At 41.0% G+C, this 14602-nt stretch overlaps 1 protein-coding gene across 4 annotated transcripts in view; it reads left to right on the forward strand.

Annotated features, from left to right (window-relative positions):
• Window positions 1–14602, forward strand: part of GABRA5 (gamma-aminobutyric acid type A receptor alpha5 subunit) — a 98681-nt gene that overhangs the window by 16414 nt on the left and 67665 nt on the right. For all 4 annotated transcript variants that reach the window (XM_030571068.1, XM_030571091.1, XM_030571077.1 and 1 more), the window contains exons 4-5: window positions 1091–1158; window positions 1270–1490. In XM_030571068.1, coding sequence (XP_030426928.1) covers window positions 1091–1158; window positions 1270–1490 — 289 coding nt within the window. The remainder of the gene's footprint in view (window positions 1–1090; window positions 1159–1269; window positions 1491–14602) is intronic.

The following is a 14602-nucleotide window of genomic DNA, read 5'->3' on the forward strand; positions in this document are numbered from 1 at the left end:
TAAAATGCGAGTATTTAAAATTACATCCATCATCCCTGCTATTCTGACCTTGTCCAGGCCCTCTATACATTTCTTCTCTGGCTTCTCCTCACCTTCTGCACAGGTTTAATCTCCCTGTTCTACTTTCCAAGACCTTTTACAGCCTGGCTTCCACTCACTTCTCTGTTCTTCTCTCCTTTTGCTCCCCCTCACTCTGATCAAGATGTTCTACTAGCTGCTTTTCTCTTGCTCTCTCAGACATTCATCCACACAGCTCCTATTCCTGGAACCCCCTTTCCTGGACTTGGCCCACCATCTGTCCAAGTCCCTTCTTAAAAAGCAATACTTCCAAAATGTCTTTGAACCATAATCCTCTCTGCAGAGAAGTATTAATAATCCCATGGCTGAACGTCATAACCACAAAACAAGTTAAAAAAGATAAATCCAAATGAAACTCATGGAACTAACACACCGCATCATGTATTTCACCATTCTTACATAATGCTTAATGTTTCAACTGTCTCTTCCCTTGTTTGTGCAGTGAGTTGTCTATGTAGATTTTACACTCTTTAGGATAAGCATTTAGGGCCTGATTCACTATTGCTCTGCTTCTGGTTTAGTCACTTATTTCAGTGTGATGTAAGTATGATGTGTATGTACAATGCTACCATTCTGATTTTGCACTGGTGTAATTGACTTCCAAAGGGGTATAGCAATGCCTTTCAGGAATCAGGCCTTTCATATATGTCTATGGGGCAGAGTTACAGTCAATTAATATTTATTAATGTTCATGTATTTTGTATTTTAGAAGACTTTCTAAGTCTACTCTCATCACTATGACACCAATGGAAAAAAAAAATCGGACTTGAGCTCCTGCCTCACTTAAAATCTTCTGAAAATCCCATGCTTAAAAAAGCATTAAGGCTGGGATTGTCAAAAGGACCAAAGAGTTAGACACCCAAATCCCACTGAATTTCAATTTTTTGGTTTCTTAGAAAATCCTGGCCTAAGATAGCAAATGTGGTTATTACTAGAAAAAGAAATACATCCAGACTGTATATTTATTTGTTATAGCAATTACTGATTCAGGGTCTGTGTCTCTTTGTTACAGAGAGAATAACTCAGGTGAAAACAGACATCTACGTTACCAGTTTTGGTCCAGTGTCAGACACAGAAATGGTAGGTTATAGCATATGAATCCTAAATCAGTATTATTTCTGTTGTTAAATAATCTTTTTTACAGTTATTTTATTTCGAGACACATTATTAACGACTGGTTCTTTATGTCAGGAATACACAATTGATGTTTTTTTCCGACAAAGCTGGAAAGATGAAAGACTTCGATTCAAAGGACCGATGCAACGCCTCCCTCTTAACAATCTGCTTGCCAGCAAGATCTGGACCCCAGATACTTTCTTCCATAATGGTAAAAAATCTATAGCTCACAACATGACAACACCGAACAAACTTCTACGCCTTGAAGATGATGGCACCCTACTCTATACCATGAGGTAAAGACTTTTCTGATTTCTTTTTATTCTGACTCCCTAGTAGCTGTACAATTACTTGTTTGGCATGTCAGATTTTTCTCACAATAGAATAAATAAAGTAGACTTTTAGCACATTTTTATGAGACTATCAAGAGAAAATGGAAAGCATAATCACTGCCTACAGCTACTAATTAATTTGCAGCCTCTGAACAATGCTAATGCTGAAATATTTTCTTTGGTGAAATGGAATGCATATTCTCTGTGGAGTAGATGATTCAGTCCTACTGCTTTATGTAGGTCTGTACTCTCCTATTATTTTTTATTTCAATTGCTCTGCTGATGTGACGAGAGAGAGCTGTCTTTACGACCAGAAAGATAAATCTGTCTCTGGTATAGTACATCTTGAACTCTTAAAGCTTCTGTTTGTTTCTAGTTCTAATTCAGCTAAAGGACAAGCCATCACTGGAATAAAGCCTTGCAGGCAGGGCATTACAAAGCTATTTAACAAGTGCACTTTTAAGACAAAGCTGGTGCATTTTTTAGTCTTTGAGAATCAGATGTGTGCCTGAACTTTTCAAGGCCCTGTTTCTTATCTGATCTGATGATATTATGAAGCCTCATCAATTCTTAACCTAGATATTATATCAATGGTGTTAAAGCATGACCCGCTTTTTTCCAAATTCTCCTAGAACAGCTCCTACATTACTGGAGCCTGCTTTGTTCATTATCAATAATTAATCTGCAATAAGTAAGACTGCTTTGTATCTGTAACAGGGATTTCATTGAGAGTGTAGTCATATGGACAGCACTTTAAAAGAGATTTAAAAAAATAGAGAAGAAAGTGTTTATCCTAAGCTTATCACATGAGTATCTGCCAAATTTAAGCAATGCCTAAATCCCTGCTTCATAACTCTTCTTTGAAAAGAATGAAAGATCTAGAAATGACTAGGACTTTAAAAAGAAAAAGGAAAAATACTTTGTACTGAAAAAAAAAGGTATTTTAAACAAAACAGCACAACTAAATAACCAATCCCATAGAGACACTGTGGTTTGGTAACTCCCCTGACTTTCGCTATTCCTCATTGCTGTTTTTTTTCACATGGATTGTCATTGTAGTGATCTCAATGAGACGTCCTGAAACAAACTGGAGAGACATTAAAAACAACAAACAGTGTGTGTATGTGTGTTTACAATAGTTGCAAAAGAAATCCAAGTTTTCAAACTGTATTAAAGTAGCAGGCCGTAATTCTGGTCTCGCTGACACTGGGATTATCCTGGTGGAACTCCACTGACTGCTGTGCAGTTGCTCCCAATAGACACTGGTGTATATAAAGTCAGAGTCAAGCCTACAGTCTACATTGAGCCAAGCCAGGTACCTTCTGTTGCGTGGCAGAAAATCACAAGTTTACAGCTAGCATGTGGTGCTTGAGAGAGCATTTGTTTTACAACATTTAGGACATTGAGTTAACTCTTTCTGACTGCTTCAGTTCAGACAGCAAGTTAAGGCTATCCAGATTGCCAGTCACATGGTTTTCTTCCAGGCTACAGAAAAGCCCACAAAGTCCATGTAGCTCAACAATGTAAAATAATTTCTGATGTTATGGGGGAAGAGGGAAGGAAGGAGCAGAAATAACTTTACCATATATATCATAATAGGGAATGGAATCCATCTCTTTTTAAACAGCCTACTTTCAACTGGATGACAATTTTAAAATGTCAAATAAAACAGTCGTGTCATCCTATTGTATGTGGCATCCTACTGAATCCTAGGCCAGGAGAGTGTCTGTGTAATACATAATCAGATCAAGATGTCTCTAAGGCGCTGTGCTACATTAAGAGCGTCAGCTCTTTCATAATTGGCCATTTCTGAGGTAGATTTCAATGGTAGAAATAATATGTAGTAGCTAATCCCTAAAGAAATGACTAATAGCTGTAAAATGTCAAATTTCAAAAGTATGACAAGGAGAAAGCACAATGTGTGTCAATAGGTGAAGTTACACCCAACCCAGAGCTCTTAACTCATTGTGGGCATTGGCAGAGAACTCTGCCTGCAGGTGGAGTAGAGAAATTTCCATTTTTAAACAACAAAGGGTCTGAACTTCTCATGGGAAATTTGCCCAGAACTTATTGACAAAATGCTAAAGATGCACCTGTTTTCATGATATCATGGAAAGGGCCACCTGCTTCAATACAGGAGGGGAAAAAAACGTCACTGACTGCATTTCCCCACACTGGAACACATATGAGGTATTGTCAAACCATTAAAACCCACATTCAGTGGGGATCACATGCTGAAAGAAATCTTTCCTGAACCCCCTCTTCTGGCCTTCAAACAAACCCTCCAACGTCACCAAGCTCATTATCAAAAGCAGCTCCTACAGACCAAGACACACCAACTCAAAGCGGCACCAGATCCTGCCAGAACAACAGATGCAGAATCTACAGACATATCTCCACTGCTACAATGATCAGTACCCCCACAACACACCTTTCAAGATTTATGGGTCATATACATGCCTATCACAACATATGGTGTACCTCATCTAGTGCACTAAATACCCCAATAACAACTATGTTGACGAAACAAGACAATTACTTCACTCTCGAATGAACTCACATAGAAAAATGATAAATGACAAAAACACCCTATCAAATGTGGGTGAACACTTTTCACAAAGTGATCACTCTATATCTGACGGCTGAGTCCTCATCCTCAAAGGACACTTGCAGAATAACTACAAAAGGTAACCCTGGGAACTTAAATTCATAACTCTGCTAGACACCAAAAACTATGGACTCAACAGAGACACTGATTTTATGGTTCATTATAACAGTTTGTAACACACCACACTGCCTGCTACTCCTAATTATCTACTTCAGCCACCTTATGCATAACAATCTAATCCTCAATTGCCCGCTTCCTTTAAAGTGACTGCCTACTATATGTGTTACCCCATGTCATACGCTTAACATCCTGTCCCTATCTCAGACATTCTGATTTCCTTCCCTAGACCTGAAGAAGAGCTCTCTGTAGCTCAAAAGCTTGGACCTTCCACCAGCAGAAGTTGGTCCAATAAAACATATTACCTCACCTACCTTGTCTCTATGGCTAGGTCTACACAACAACTAGACACCTGTGGCTGGCCTGTGCCAGCTGACTTGGGCGCGTGGGGTTCAAACTGCAGAATTGTGTCATTGCTATGTAGACTTCGGGACTTGAGCTGGAGCCTGGGCACTGGGACCCTCCCACATAACAGGGTCCCAGAGCTGGGTTCCAACCTGAACCAAGACATCTATACAGCAGTGAAAGAAGCTCTGCAGCCCAAGCCCCCAAAGCCAGAGTCAGCTGGCATGGACCAGCCGCAGGTTTTTCTTTGCTGTGTAGACATAGTTACAGTCAGTTAAAACAAACTGAGGACAAATTGCACCCCAGTGTAACTCCACCACCATTACATCAGGGCAAGATTTAGCCCATCAAGTTCAGAATCAAAGTGCAAGCTGGGAAGCTTCTTACTGGCATAACCACATGAAAGACCTGGAGTCCATTCTAAAGGGATCAGCAAAAAGAAACCTGAAGCCAAATGCATCCCTCTGCATCTATAGTCGGGGGAGCATGAATCTGTGGATCCAGGCTAAGGACTGAGTTTTTGCTCTGTGGCTTCTCTTCAGGGTCCTGGGTCCGGGAATCCAGAAAGAAGGGAGGAATGCAGGGCTGAAGTGATGGCTACATCCCCCCAGAAAGCCTCAGGTGGGAAAGTAAAATAGTCAGAGTGGTGGAGGGGAAGGACACAGCTCCTTTCTCACTGCTAAAAGCAGAAGGAAGCTTCCCTTGCCTACCCTGGCTTTGCTAAGCATCAGTCCCTTGCCTCCATCTGGCCTGTGAGGACTCCCCTTCCTGTTTTATAGTCTGCTGTAACCACTGCAGAACCTTTTGTGGATACCAACACAAGATAGATGGTGAGTCAGCGTTAACTAGCATAGGTTTCCTCCTAGACACTGTAAATCCCTCTCCCCACCACTCTCACGGTCTAGGGGTGTCACAGTGGCCAATCAGTGGCCTATCAGCAGTGTGGAGATGCAGGGCCTCAGCATGAGGATAAGCCTTGCTTCTTGAGGCCTCCACCAGATCTTCTTGGTTCTTAGTGGTCTGTGAATTTTCGGGCCAACCCCCTGCCAACATGGGGGGCTTTTCCCATCCATCTCTGAGGAAGATTTAGGAGGAAGTGTATGGAGTTTCCCAGCCTGCATGCAACAATAATCTGTATATGGGGAGAATTGGGACCTGTGCCATGGCTGGAGATATCTGAATTACTTTCATAGCCTTCTACCTGGGCTGTCTGAATGATTACCCAAGAGGAGGAGGAGGAGGAGGAAGAGAGCAGTGTGAGCAGTGCCCTGCAACCTCTTTTGAATTCCAAATGTATAGTTTTTAATCAGGTTAGCAAGAGACTACGGAAAAGTCTTACTGGCTAGGATTTTCACAGAATAGTTATTTGAAAGATGGAACAAAGCAAGTGATAAAGACCTACCTGTTGAGAAAAAGAGACCCACACATGTTAGGGACTAGCTTGTAAAAAAAACAAAACACCCTAATCAGAACACAACAAGGAATATCATAAATGTGAGCAAAAGAGGTAAACAGTGAAAATGTGAGAACTTTAGAATGTGAATCAAAATACAAGGAGAAAAACCTCCACTAGATTATAACCTAAAGTTGTGCCTCTGTACAAACAGATATGATGCTTTATTTTAATAGCCTATACACAGTAAAAGGATCACATGCAAAATAGTACTCACCCAGTCACTTCTATTTAAATGAAAAGCAGCTTTATGATCATTTTGGTTTCAAACTTCCTGCTTTAGAATATTTGAAGAAATATATTTTCATTATGATGAAAATACATTGTTTGAATTTTGCATTTTAAATTGTCTAGGACAGAAATAAAGGAACTATTTTAAGTCTTTTTGCCTGTGAAGTATTAAAAATATGCTTCTGTGCATGCATGTTATCAAAGTCTCTCTACATCACAATAAAACCAAAATATACCATATAGACTGATTTCACAGAACAATTACTTTACAGCAGTGTTCTATGAGGTAAAAACCAGAAAGTTGATTTTCATTTGGTTAGTCTTATTTGCTTATTTTGCTAATAAGGTTTATACTGTACAAACCCAGGTCATTTAATTAATTTGCAAATTCTGTTCCTACCCATAGAGGGGAGTGTTGTCTTTATCTGCATTTCTGAAGTGTCTGTTTTTAATATGAGCAATGGACTTACATATGCTAACAAAGGAATCTCTTCTTCTGTTGGTTTACATAGTGATTTCATAACTTTGTGAAGGCAGGAAAAAAGTTCAAGTTTTTTTTTTTACTGTTAATTTAAAAAAATCTAGTATCAGAGTGGTAGCCATGTTAGTCTGGATCTGTAAAAGCAGCAAAGAATCCTGTGGCACCTTATAGACTAACAGATGTTTTGGAGCATGAGCTTTCGTGGGTGAATACCCACTTCGTCAGATGCATGTAGTGGAAATTTCCAGGGGCAGGTACATATATGCAAGCAAGCTAGAGATAATGAGGTTAGTTCAATCAGGGAGGAGAAACTGGTTTTGTAATTGGCAAGCCATTCACAGTCTTTGTTCAATCCTGAGCTGATGGTGTCAAATTTGCAGATGAACTGAAGCTCAGCAGTTTCTCTTTGAAGTCTGGTCCTGAAGTTTTTTTGCTGCAGGATAGCCATCTTAAGGTCTGCTATAGTGTAGCAGACCTTAAGGTGGCTATCCTGCAGCATCCTGCACTATAGCAGACCTTAAGGTGGCCGTCCTGCAGCAAAAAAACTTTAGGACTAGACTTCAAAGAGAAACTGCTGAGCTTCAGTTCATCTGCAAATTTGACACCATCAGCTCAAGATTAAACAAAGGCTGTGAATGGCTTGCCAACTACAAAACCCGTTTCTCCTCCCTTGGTTTTCACACCTCAACTTCTAGAACAGGGCCTCATCCTCCCTGATTGAACTAACCTCATTATCTCTAGCTTGCTTGCATATATATACCTGCTCCTGGAAATTTCCGCTACATGCATCTGAGGAAGTGGGTATTCACCCACAAAAGCTCATGCTCCAAAATGTCTGTTAGTCTATAAGGTGCCACAGGATTCTTTGCTGATTTTAAAAAAATCTAGTACATCTCATTATACCAGAAATAAAAGCACAAGGCAGTTATGTGAAAATACATTTGTGAAGCTCACCTGTTACATAAAGCTTTTGAAAAATGAGGATAGCAGATAAGAAATCTTTGTTCCTGCTAAAGAGAATCAAAACAGCCAAGTGAACTCGTTATTTTTTATTTTTTGCAATTGGAATGGAGTATAAAGGAAGAGGAGCACTGGTAAACTTTCAGTGTTAAGCGTCAGTAATGAAATTGTGGGAGCATTAGTCTACGTTTTTAGCCAAAATGTGTGCAAAAGTAATGTGTGTACCAGAACTGTGTTTTTAACCACAATTTAATTTCTGACCAGCTGTTCTTAGGAAATTATAATCATTTCAAAAACTGCATATCTATCCTTGTACAAATATGAAAATATACAAATATCGGTATTGTTCATGGAGGTCACATAAAATTCAGTAATATGGAACATATATAACTTAAATATCCACTTGATGGCAGTATAACCACATTTTGTTACCATTTACAGAATGGATACAGTTATCCATGCTCAAAAAATTATATGTAACATTAATATCAAATATATTGGTTGCAAATATAATGCTCAGGTAGATTTTAGTTTATAATCTACCCTTTCATGAAATACTTTAATGCAAAGTAAGCATTTGTGTATTGTATAGATGTTAGATATTACAATTAATTAATGGGGACTTATGGGGTTCTTTTTAAGAATCCTCCAGTAAAGGCCAACTTTCTCTTTTGAAAAAAAAAGAGCTCTTTCAGTCAAAAATCTTGGTTGTTTTTCTTTACATGTTCATCACAGCAGGACCCAGGCCAGATATTGTCAATTCACAGCTGTGGATTTCATTATATGGACCTGACTGTGGGAGTAATTAGCAGACCTGTACTTTAGAAAGACAGGGCCAGTGTTCAGTCAATAACTGACTAGACTGAATCCCTTTTGTTCAATCAGTGTAGTTTGTTCTCATTTCAGTACAAGAGACTATATTTACATATTTGTTTATATTTATAAGAATGCCTGGCCAGTGCTTTGAAAGCTGTACAGATATTAAAAGAAATAAATAAGCAAACAAAACAAAACCAAAAAAAAAATTCAATAAGTCTGAAAATAATTTAATCACATGGATTTCTTCTCTCCCTCTCACTCCCATTGCTTCCCTTTCATTCACTCTCAAGGTTCAGTCAACTGCTTCCTCACTGCAGGACAAAACTGATTTTCCCAGGGACCCAATCCTGCAGAGTGCTGAAAAACTCCTGAGATTCTAAGTATCAGAGGGGTAGCCATGTTAGTCTGGATCTGTAAAAGCAGCAAAGAGTCCTGTGGCACCTTATAGTCTAACAGACATCTTGGAGCATGAGCTTTCATGGGTGATGCATCCAACGAAGTGGGTATTCACCCACCAAAGTTCATGCTTCAATACGTCTGTTAGTCTATAAGGTGCCACAGGACTCTTTGTTGCTTTTTGAGATTCTAAGCACTCTCAGCTCCCACTGATCCAAATCAGGGTCTGGCAGACCAAGGGGGAACCCGAGTCAAGAGCCCTTTGTCACCAGGGTCCTCCTGTTTATACTGGGGAACTATCTGTTCAAGCTCCTCAATTGCTCTCTCTCTTCTCATGTGCTACCATCTCAGTTCTGGAACAAGGTTGTGAACCAGGATCCATTAGTCAAAAACAAACAGCTTGGCTTATGCTCGGAGGGAAAATCAGAGCAAAGTGTGGTATATAAAGTTTTTACTACAAGACATATCACCTAATAAACAGGGAATTGCATTCTGTACTAGCTGCAATTTCCAAGTGGTTTTTGGATGTAGCTCAAAATAAAGTACAATCTATCCTGTAGATAGTAAAAGCATGGAAGACTGTGTGGAGATCTGCATCATAAATAAAGGGTCTTTCACAGCAACCTTCTGGTTGAAGAAAGTGATTAAAAAAAAAGCATTTCCTGGATATTCAGGAGAGACACCAATATCCTCAGGTTGCCAGTCAGGTAGAAAATAGCAAGCATAGACCTTCATGAAAGGCGATTGATATAATCTATCATTCCATCTGGTTGTTTCCCCCATCCTGTAAGTCTTATCTGGATTCAGTGTCTATCAGTTAGCTCTCATCCATCAAATCATAGAATTGTAGGGTGGAAGGGACCTCAAGAGGTCTTCTGGTCAAGTCCGCTGCACTCAAGGCAGGACTAAATATTATCTAGACCTGGGGTCGGCAACCTCTGGTACGCGGCTCACCAGGGTAAGCACCCTGGCGGGCTGGGCCAGTTTGTTTACCTGCCGCATCAGCAGGTTTGGTTGATAGCAGCTCCCACTGTCTGTGGTTCACCGTCTCAGGCCAATGGGGGCTGCGGGAAGTGGCGCGGGTGAGGATTGGGCAGCTTGGGACACCAGACAGTGTACATGTGATAAGCCGTTGGCATTGCCATGGCGAGTCCCTGCTCTGTGCTGTATGCGGAACTGGAAAGGTTGGATGGATGAGAACCACCTGGTTACCCTTGTGTTCTTTTCCTTGTTCCGTTGCATCCGTTGAAGAGGGGCATGGTCGGTCACAAGGACAAATCTGCACCCCAGCCAGCGGCATATTATCGCCTAGGCCGACAAGGCCTAGGCCTAGGGTGGCAAATTTGCAGGGGCAGCAAATTTGAGCACCCATGGAGAAGCTCCCCACCCCACCCCCACTCCAGCTCACTTCTGCCTCCTCCATGAGCGCGCCGCCGTGTCCTGTTTCTCTCCCCTCCCTCCCAGCACTTGCACCGTGAAAACATCTGTTTCGCGGGGCACGGAGGGAGGGGGGAAGAGGGGGAACACGGGACGCTGGGGGAAGAGGGGGGGCCGGGGCGGGGATTTGGGGAAGGGATCCAACAGGGGCAGGGAGGGGGCGGAGTTGGGGAAGGGGTTGGAATGGGGATGGGGAAAGGGTGGAGTTGGGGTGGGGCTAGGGGCGGGTGGCGCAGCAATTATTTCAGGGCCTGGGACGGCAAAATCATTAATCTGCCACTGACCCCAGCAGGTCGTAACACAACGTTTTCATGGCCCATTTTACAGCGAGGCACTCTCTCTCTATCACTGCATATTTTTGTGCTTACCCTGGCGAGACACATGTCAGAGGTTGCCAACTCCTGATCTAGACTATCCCTGACAGGTGTTTGCCTAACCTATTCCTAAAAATCCCCAGTGACAGAGATTCCACAACCTCCCTAGTCTATTTATTCCAATGCTTAACCACCCTGACAGTTAGGAAGTTTTTTCCTAATGTCAAACCTAAATCATCCTTGCTGCAATTTAAGCCCATTGCTTCTTGTACTATCCTCAGAGGTTAAAGGGAAGAATTTACCTCCCTCCTCCTTGTAAGAACCTTTTATGTACCTGAAAACTGTTATCATGTCCCACATCAGTTTTCTCTTTTTGAGACTAAACAAACCCAGTCTTTTCCATCGTTTCTCATAGGCTGTTTTCTAGACCTTTAATCATTTTTGTTGCTCTTCTTTGGACTTTCTCCAACTTGTCCACATCTTTCCTGAAATGTGGTGCCCAGAACTGGACACAATACTCCATTTGAGGCCTAATCGGTGCAGAGTAGAGCAGAAGAATTACTTCTCATGTCTTGCTTACAACACTCCCACGGGTGTTCTCAAACTGGGGGTTGTGACCCCTCAGGGTGCCATGAGGTTATTACATGGGGGGGTCATCAGCTGTTAGCCTCCATCCCAGACCCCATTTCACCTCCAGCATTTATAATAGTGCTAAATATAAAAAAGGCGTTTTTAATTTATAGGGGGTGGTGGTCACACTCAGAGGCTTGCTATATGAAAGGGGTCACCAGTACAAAAGTTTGAGAATCACAGTTCTAATACATCCCAGAATGATTTGCTTCTTTTGCAAGTATTACGCTTTTGACTCATATTTAGCTTGTGGTTCACTATCACCCCCTGAGCCCTTTCCGCAGTACTCTTTCCTAGGCAGTCCTTTCCCATTTTGTATGTGTGCAACTTGATTGTTCTTTCCTAAATGGAGTACTCGTTGAATTTCATCCTATTTACTTCAGACTATTTCTCCAATTTGTCCAGATCATTTCAAATTTTAATCTTATCCTCTAAGCATTGGAATAAATAGACTAGGGAGGTTGTGGAATCTCTGTCACTGGGGATTTTTAGGAATAGGTTAGGCAAGCACCTGTCAGGGATAGTCTAGATCAGGGGTTGGCAACCTCTGGCATGCGTCTCGCCAGGGTAAGCACAAAAATATGCAGTGATAGAGAGAGAGTGCCTCGCTGTAAAATGGGCCATGAAAACGTTGCGTTACTACCTGCTGGGGTCAGTGGCAGATTAATGATTTTGCCGCCCCTCCGAGCTTGGTATCATCCGCAAACTTTATAAGTGTACTCTCTATGGCATTATCTAAATGATTGATGAAGATGTTGAACAGAACTGATCCCTGCAGAACATAAGAACAGCCGTACCGGGTCAGACCAAAGGTCCATCTAGCCCAGTATCTGTCTACCAACAGTGGCCAATGCCAGGTGCCCCAGAGAGAGTGAAGCTAACAGGCAATGATCAAGTGATCTTTCTCCTGCCATCCATCTCCATCCTCTGATGAGCAGAGGCTAGGGACACCATTCTTTACCCTTCCTGGCTAATAGCCATTTATGGACTTAGCCACCATGAATTTATCCAGTTCCCTTTTAAGCATTGTTATAGTCCCAGCCTTCAAAACCTCCTCAGGTAAGGAGTTCCACAAGTTGACTGTGCGCTGTGTAAAGAAGAACTTCCTTTGATTTGTTTTAAACCTGCTACCTATTAATTTCATTTGGTGGCCCCTAGTTCTTGTATTATGGGAATAAGTAAATAACTTTTCCTTATCCTCTTTCTCCACATCACTCATGATTTTATATATCTCTATCATATCCCACCTTAGTCTCCTCTTTTCCAAACTGAAGAGGCCTAGCCTCTTTAATCCTTCCTCATATGGGACCCTCTCCAAACCCCTAATCATTTTAGTTGCCCTTTTCTGAACCTTTTCTAGTGCTAGAATATCTTTTTTGAGGTGAGGAGACCACATCTGTACACAGTATTCGAGATGTGGGCGTACCATGGATTTATATAAGGGCAATAATATATTCTCAGTCTTATTCTCTATCCCCTTTTTAATTATTCCTAAAATCCTGTTTGCTTTTTTGACTGCCTCTGCGCACTGCGTGGACATCTTCAGAGAACTATCCACGATAACGCCAAGATCTTTTTCCTGACTCATTGTAGCTAAATTAGCCCCCAACATATTGTATGTATAGTTGGGGTTATTTTTTCCAATGTGCATTATTTTACATTTATCCGCATTAAATTTAATTTGCCGTTTTGTTGCACAATCACTTAGTTTGATGAGATCTTTTTGAAGTTCTTCACAATCTGCTTTGGTCTTAACTATCTTGAGTAGTTTAGTATCATCTGCAAACTTTGCCACCTCACTGTTTACCCCTTTCTCCAGATCATTTATGAACCCCACTCGATATGCCCTTCCAACTTGACTATGAATCACTGATAACTACTCTCTGGGAACGGTTTTCCCAGTTTTGCACCCAGCTAGTAGCACCATCTAGGTTGTATGTCCCTAGTTTGTTTATGAGAAGGTCATGCGAGACAGTATCAAAAGCCTTAGTAAAGTCAAGATATATCACACATACTGCATCCCCCTACCACAAGGCTTGTTACCCTGTCAAAGAAAGCTATTAGGTTGGTTTGATATGATTTGTTTTTGACAAATCCATGCTGACTGTTACTTATCACCTTACTATCTTCTAGAAGTTTACAAATTGATTGCTTAATTATTTGCTTTAATATCTTTCTGGGTACAAAAGTTAAGCTGACTGGTCTGTAATTCTCCAGGTTTTCCTTATTTCCCTTTTTATAGATTGGCACTATATTTGCCCTTTTCCAGTCTTCTGGAATTTGTCCCATCTTCCATGACTTTTCAAAGATAATTGCTAATGGCTCAGATGTCTCCTCAGTCAGCATCTTGAGTATTCTAGGATGTATTTCATCAGGCCCTGGTGACTTGAAGACATCTAACTTCTCTAAGTAATTTTTAATTTATTCTTTTCCTATTTTTGCCTCTGATTAATTCTCACTGGCATTTATTAAGTTAGATGTCCAATTGCTACGAAACATTTTGGTGAGAACTGAAACTGTATCCAATCCATTAGACACTGGATTAGGCAGGACATACTGGACAGTCAGGTGAGATGGCGACAAAAAGGAGAGATGTCATGTTTCTAATAAAGACACCACAACCTAATTTCCCATATACAAATTGAAGAGATGGGATGACAGAAGAAAAACCCCTGGGAAACAGCCCTCAGGTAGATGAGCAGCTGCTCAGTACTATCTTCTGCAATCCGAAAGAAAGAAATAGAACCATTGTGGGGGATTCCATCATCCTGCTAGGGTCCACAGGCAAGTAAATAGCTTTTCATGGGCAATGGTACTAGAGGCATCTGACAGATCTAAAAGAATCTGTCTGGCTACCTGGTTTTCTCCATTGCTAGGAGGGGACCAATCATGACAAAGGGTACCCTAGTCATTTCATTACCTGAAGTTATAATCATATTCCTAACTGGCAGTAACATTATCTGAAGCACATTTATGTTTGCGCTGAAAGATCAGTGAATTATCTAAAAGGTTGTTTTATGGTGGATTATCAAAAACAATATATGCCATAAATCTCACATATTTATCTAGTCCAACAACATATAATGGTAAATCTGCCTTAAACTCTGGGAAATTGGGGGCAGCATCTTGTTTTGGCAATGTATTCTGCGAAAGACTTGCACAGATTTTTCCCATACAGCACTACTATGTCCTTTAAATTCTTCTAATGACAGATTATCAGAATACTTTAAAGCAGTGACATAAAGATAGACCAGGAATGTAGGATATCTGATCAAGATATGTTAC

This window comes from Gopherus evgoodei, chromosome 1 (genome assembly GCF_007399415.2).
Source record: "Gopherus evgoodei ecotype Sinaloan lineage chromosome 1, rGopEvg1_v1.p, whole genome shotgun sequence".
Classification (NCBI taxonomy): Eukaryota; Metazoa; Chordata; order Testudines; family Testudinidae; genus Gopherus; species Gopherus evgoodei.